The sequence below is a fragment of the Alosa alosa genome, chromosome 15, assembly GCF_017589495.1.
Source record: "Alosa alosa isolate M-15738 ecotype Scorff River chromosome 15, AALO_Geno_1.1, whole genome shotgun sequence".
Taxonomy (NCBI): Eukaryota; Metazoa; Chordata; class Actinopteri; order Clupeiformes; family Clupeidae; genus Alosa; species Alosa alosa.
This window is the reverse complement of record NC_063203.1, coordinates 15,473,003-15,475,502: the sequence shown is the minus strand read 5'-3', so window position 1 is coordinate 15,475,502 and position 2,500 is coordinate 15,473,003. Positions and strand designations below refer to the sequence as shown.

At 49.4% G+C, this 2,500-nt stretch overlaps 1 protein-coding gene across 1 annotated transcript in view; it reads left to right on the top strand.

The window, feature by feature from the left end:
• The window catches only part of LOC125308627 (protocadherin-16-like), a 106,760-nt gene that overhangs the window by 84,444 nt on the left and 19,816 nt on the right, over positions 1-2,500 (top strand). Inside the window, exons 4-5 of the mRNA XM_048265187.1 lie at positions 1,125-1,356; positions 1,885-2,121. Of these exons, the coding sequence (XP_048121144.1) occupies positions 1,125-1,356; positions 1,885-2,121 (469 nt within the window). The remainder of the gene's footprint in view (positions 1-1,124; positions 1,357-1,884; positions 2,122-2,500) is intronic.

Here is a 2,500-nt window from a genome sequence, read left to right as displayed (position 1 = left end):
GGCACAGCCAGTCTAAAGTGGACGGCTTTACATTTAATGGAGCAATAAAAGAAGAAGAGAGTTAAAGGGGAATGAGGCTCCAGGCGGCACTCTATAGCGCCTACAGTACCGATCGCTCAGCCCACATAGCGGGACTTGAAAGAGTCAGGGCGAAAGCAGAGGAAATTGCTGCAGTCATGCTAAAGCAATCAGAGCCTGGACGTTCCCATAAAGAGCGCGGGGCAATAATATTTAATAAGCTGGCCTGGCGTTCAGCACACGCCAGCTCCTGTCCAAAATGAACAGTGTGCCCCGCAAGGCTTGCTCAGTTTGGGGAGGGCTGGGGAGTGGGGGAGGAGGGGGGTGGGGTTGGGGGGTGTGATGGCAGCCAATCAGACAGTCTGATCTTCAGTGGCGGTCTCTCCTCCCTCTGGTTTTCCCTCCACACACATACACAGTCACTCTCCCATACACACACCCTGTCTCTCTCCCACACACACACACTTTCTGTCACAGACATAAACACACATACAGTGTACTGTACACACACACACAACACTGACACACACACACACACACCCACACACACACACACACACACACACACACACAGAGGGTCTTATAACAGATTACTATTGTCATCGGGAGGGACATGAACGTACAACTCTCCTCCTTCAAATCATTGTTCCTCTGAAGTTGAAGCCAGGGAAAGTTCAGTGGGAGAGTTCAATGGCAAACCTCCACATAACAGTAGTCGACTCCCCCCTGTTACCTCTAACATCAGACAGCTACAAGGACGGTAGCAAGTTTTCATTTCTGTTTGGTTGCGTGGGAAGTGGGTGTATATCAGTTACGATTTACCGAAGCTAAGTATGATTAGATGGCTTCGAATTTTATGTTATGGAAAGAAATGATTTGTGGTGGGACTGTGGGAAAACATTCTGTGACCTCAGTCCCCTGTCTCTCCTAATCTGCGCTTATAGACAGTCTATTAAACCCAAAACGTTGCTTTTACCCTGAACTGAGTAAGCTACATAATCCATCATGATCAACAGAAATAATTCTGTGGTGAGTCGCACAAACGTACCATATTCCATAGTCGGTATGGAATGAAAAGCTAATATTCTCGTGTCCTTAACCACCAGGGCGGGCTGAACTCCGTGGCCTATGTGCGTGTGGACCTGCTCGACGTCAACGACAACCGGCCCACCTTCTACCCGCTCCAGTACTCCGTCAACCTGAGCACGCAGAGCGCGCCGGGCACCTCCGTCGTCAAGGTGATAGCGCACGACCCCGACGCTGGCGTCAACGGACGGGTGACGTACCGTGTACTACCAGGAGGGGGCTCACCATTCTTCACACTCAACAAAGACACAGGTGGGTGGCCAGCCAGCCCGCGTGAGCCGTTCTCACCACTCCTATTGTGGAAAAGAACTCCTCTTTTATGGAGTCACCTCAACAATTACTCGCTGGGCTCTCCCGAGCGGAGACTACGACTCTGAGTACACGTTTCTGCTAAAGACATTACGGTGGCTGTACTTTTGTTCCCAGTGCAGATGAAAGAGTGTTATTATTCAAATCCCCCTAACGGGTGTCTTTCTCTGATGGCTTAATGCCTCGTGTGAATGTAACCGTGCCTTAGAGTTCCAGAGGGCTCATCGTGCCTTTTGCCTTTGAAGACTTCATATTGCCCTTTTTAGATGAAAGATGAAAGGGCCACTGTTTGTAGATTTTGTTTCCCGACTGGTCTGTTGAAGTTGGCTGGCTTCGCTCCACGCAAGACTATGGCTGTATGTTGGTCTTCTGTTCCTTATTCCTACTTCTCTTTCTCTCTCTCTCTCTCTCTCTCTCTCTCTCTCTCTCTCTCTCTCACACACACACACACACACTCACACACACTCACAGGTGTCATCTCACTCTCGCGCTCGCTGCATGGAAAAGCCAACACGGTCATCCCCATGGTGATATCGGCGCAGGATGGGAGTGGCCTGACGGCGCTGGCGAATGCACGGGTCAACATTAGCGTGGTGGCCGGCCTGGTGGCGCCCCCTGTATTTGAGCAGGTGAACTACTACTTTACCATCACCGAGGATGCCCTGAGGGGGACAGAGGTGGGAGTGGTGCGGGCCAACACCAAGATTGGTGAGTGGAGATTCACACACACACACACACACACACACACACACACACACATAAATTACCTCATTCTCACACATTTTGTACATCTGTATTCTGTTCAAATACTTATGTACATACCCTGACAAACGAACATACATACATTCACCACATCAGATTCTTTAGACCATATGCATGCCCAATGTTCCACACACAAATACACACATGAATTCATAAAAACACTGAACGCATGCTCACACGCACAGGCCTACACACACACACACACACACACACACACACACACACACACACACACACACACATATACACACACACATAGTCAGACCTCACATAGCTGCATTTATCAGTCACAGAGGATTATATATCAGAATGTGCTGAAAGGATT